The sequence below is a fragment of the Helianthus annuus genome, chromosome 3 (assembly GCF_002127325.2).
Source record: "Helianthus annuus cultivar XRQ/B chromosome 3, HanXRQr2.0-SUNRISE, whole genome shotgun sequence".
Classification (NCBI taxonomy): Eukaryota; Viridiplantae; Streptophyta; class Magnoliopsida; order Asterales; family Asteraceae; genus Helianthus; species Helianthus annuus.
This window is the reverse complement of record NC_035435.2, coordinates 133,926,828-133,930,031: the sequence shown is the minus strand read 5'-3', so window position 1 is coordinate 133,930,031 and position 3,204 is coordinate 133,926,828. Positions and strand designations below refer to the sequence as shown.

At 35.3% G+C, this 3,204-nt stretch overlaps 1 protein-coding gene across 1 annotated transcript; it reads left to right on the top strand.

The window, feature by feature from the left end:
• The first annotated feature begins 906 nt into the window (after positions 1–906).
• LOC110932093 (zinc finger BED domain-containing protein RICESLEEPER 2-like) lies at positions 907–2,237 on the top strand. Its single transcript, XM_022175452.1, has 3 exons — positions 907–1,531; positions 1,630–2,129; positions 2,202–2,237. Exons 1-3 carry the CDS (start codon positions 907–909, stop codon positions 2,235–2,237), a joined length of 1,161 nt encoding a protein of 386 aa, XP_022031144.1.
• Positions 2,238–3,204: the final 967 nt, after the last annotated feature.

Sequence of the window (3,204 nt, the reverse complement as noted above, 5' to 3'; positions counted from 1 at the left end):
GATCCCTAACATATAACACCTTAGATGACAACACCATATATAACAGTTAAACACAGCCATATAAAATCCCAATTGAACCCTAGAAAAGCATGTATAATCACATATATTATAACAAAGGTGCAAGGACTAGTACCTAGCGGAGTAATAGAAGTATTATCACCTTGAACCGAAGTTGTAAAGGGTCTCTTTGGGTCTTGTATACGTTGGCAGAAAAGAGAAAGAAGGAGCGCAAGGTCGCAGGTCGGATATGTGGTTTTTAGGGTTTGCCTTTTGTGGAGTTGGTGTATTAATGAAGAACATGCACACTAAATACGTATATAACAAACTGGTGGGATGTGGGCAATTTGAGAATGGTCGACATGGGCTTGAGCCCATCTTGAAGGTGTTAGGCTGATTACATAAAAGAAGAAACAAAGTGGCAGATTATATGTTACCGATTTGTTGTTATATGTTATTTCTTTATTTTTATTTTATTTTATTTTTACATCCAGCAATCAACTAAATACAAGTATACAATTAGTCAATTAATATAAATGTGTAATATCCGTGCTATGGTTCGGGCCTCATAAGTTTTGAGTTACGCGAGTGGGTTGGATCGACAAGCGAGACATGTACTTCGGTTCAAACGGTTCGGGTCGGTATACGATATAGATTTGGTTTCAAATATTCGTTGACACGCTATAATTTAAATAAGTATAAATTAATCCATAAAAAAAAAATAAGTATAAGATTTAATTTATAAAAACGAAATAAACGGTTTCTACTTTGAAGTCACGGGTTGTCACAAAGCAAGACTATGTTTCTAGTTACCAAATTGGAAGGAGAAGAATTCAAAAACTATTAAAGGCAGTTAACCGTGTTAGCATCACAACTGATATGTGGACATCAGTTCAAAATATTCATTACATGGTAGTGACATGCCACTTTGTAGACTCGGATTTTCAGCTACATAAATACATATTGAATTTCGTTGATGTACCTCCACCATACACCGGAGTTCATATATATGATTGTCTCTTCAAGTGTTTGAAAGAGTGGAATATTGAGAAAAAGGTAGCTTCTTTGACGGTTGATAATGTTAGAACTAACGATGTGGTGGCTAAAAAGTTTATGGAAAACTTGAATATCCAAAATAAGCTTGCAATTGATGGACAATTGTTTCATGTGCGATGTTGTGCGCATATTCTTAACTTATTAGTGCAAGATGATTTATTGGAAATTAAAGACATAATTCATAATGTTCGTGAGAGTGTTAAACACGTGAGTGCCTCTCCGGGTCGATTACATCAGTTTTCTGAGCTTTCTAAGCAATTACTTATGCCAAAGAAGCATCTAATCTTAGATGTCAGTACTCGGTGGAATGCCACATATGCTATGTTGTCTACAACACTGGAGTTTAAAAACGTTTTTGTGAATTATGCTGATCGAGAACCTACATACAATACTTTGCCCAGTGATGATGATTGGAAAAAAGTTGAAGATGTTTGTTCATTCTTGGCACTTTTTAATGCGGCAACAGAACTCATTTCAGGTATTACTACTATCTTCTAGTGTTCATTATGTTTCAAAATAATAAACTATTTTTATCTCGAAAATTGTTTTGAATCTTCAAATGGTTCTATCTTGTAGGCTCCGAGTATCCAACATCCAATTTATTTCTTAGTGAGTTATTTGGCATAAAAGAAGCACCGGATGTTGTAGCTTTAAATGATGATGGGTGCATGAAAGGTATGGCTGAGGAGATGAAAAAAAAAATTGACAACGGTATCAAGACTGGTAGTGCTAAGTTTGCTCAACATATTAGAACTGTTGATTGTGCTGAAAGTGTGAAGTCAGCATTGACCACTTATTTGGAAGAAGGGGTGTACATTAGTGAGCCAGGTGTGCATTTTGATGCTTTGGGGTGGTGGAAAGCGAACAAACTGAAGTATAAAATTTTGTCAAAGATGGTTGCTGATGTCTTAGCTATTCCAGTCACCACTGTTGCTTCAGAATCAGCCTTTAGTGCTGCTGGTGGGAGGGTTATTGACTCAAATCGTTCTTGTTTAGGAACTAAGACGGTAGATATGCTAATATGTGGAGCCGATTGGTATCGTCATTACTATGGGTTAGAAAAAAAGAAAGCCAAGGTAATATTCTTATTCTATCATCTTTATTATTTGTTTGGTTATGAATGATGCTTATTCTCTTTAATATTGTAGGAAAATGATGATGTCGTATGTGTTGAGCTTACTTGATTATTGTTCAACGTGCTCGAGTTTATTTTGGTTGGATTAAATGAAGACTTCGAGTTTATTTTGGGTGGATTAAATGAAGACTTCAAGTTTAATATGATATATTTTTGAAACATTATTTTATGGTAATTTTGTGTATCAATCTTATGTCAATTATGTTTGGATAAATGGTTAGTATATCTTGGGCAGATCTATGCCATGTTTATGATGAAAGATTTGGGTTAGTTTTTGTTAACAAATGCTTGTTTGTATTCGTTTATGTTCATTAGTGTTCATCAACGTTTGTTTGTGTTCGATTGCGTTCATGAACGTTCGTTTGTGTTCGTTTGCCTTCGCATTTGTCTAACACCTAAAATTCACAAACAAACACAAACAAACACGAACATGTTCATTTCCTTAACAAACAAACACAAACAAAAAAGCTCGTTCGGTAAGTGTTCGTGAACAGTTCATGAACACCTATTTTCCTTAACAAACAAACACGAACAAGGCCTTGTTCGTGTTTGTTTGGTTCGTTTGCAGCCCTACCTAGACCTGATGATATTCACATTGGACTGTGTCGACTTGTTGGACCAGCAACCGTTGCTAAGCTGGTTTGGTTCACTTGCAAGACACTTCAATATCTTCCAAAAAAACGCCTAGAGTTACATAGCCAAATCCTAAAACATTTATGTCACACCCCAACCGTTGACGGAAGTATCAAAGTGAGATGGAAACGAGATTGTTCGAGACTTCATAACGACTAATTTTGACAATAATCTAAGTAACAAGATTTCATTTCATTTCTAATCAAAAGTATAACATTGAAAGGAAATTACCACAACTTTTCCATAACGGAATCAAACAACGAAAATACAAAACATAGAAATTTGGTGCGTTTCTAATCGACTCTACGTAGATTTCTTCGTGTATCATCATGAATTTCCTACAACAGGCATTAAAGTATATGTCAACACAAAGGTTAGCGAGC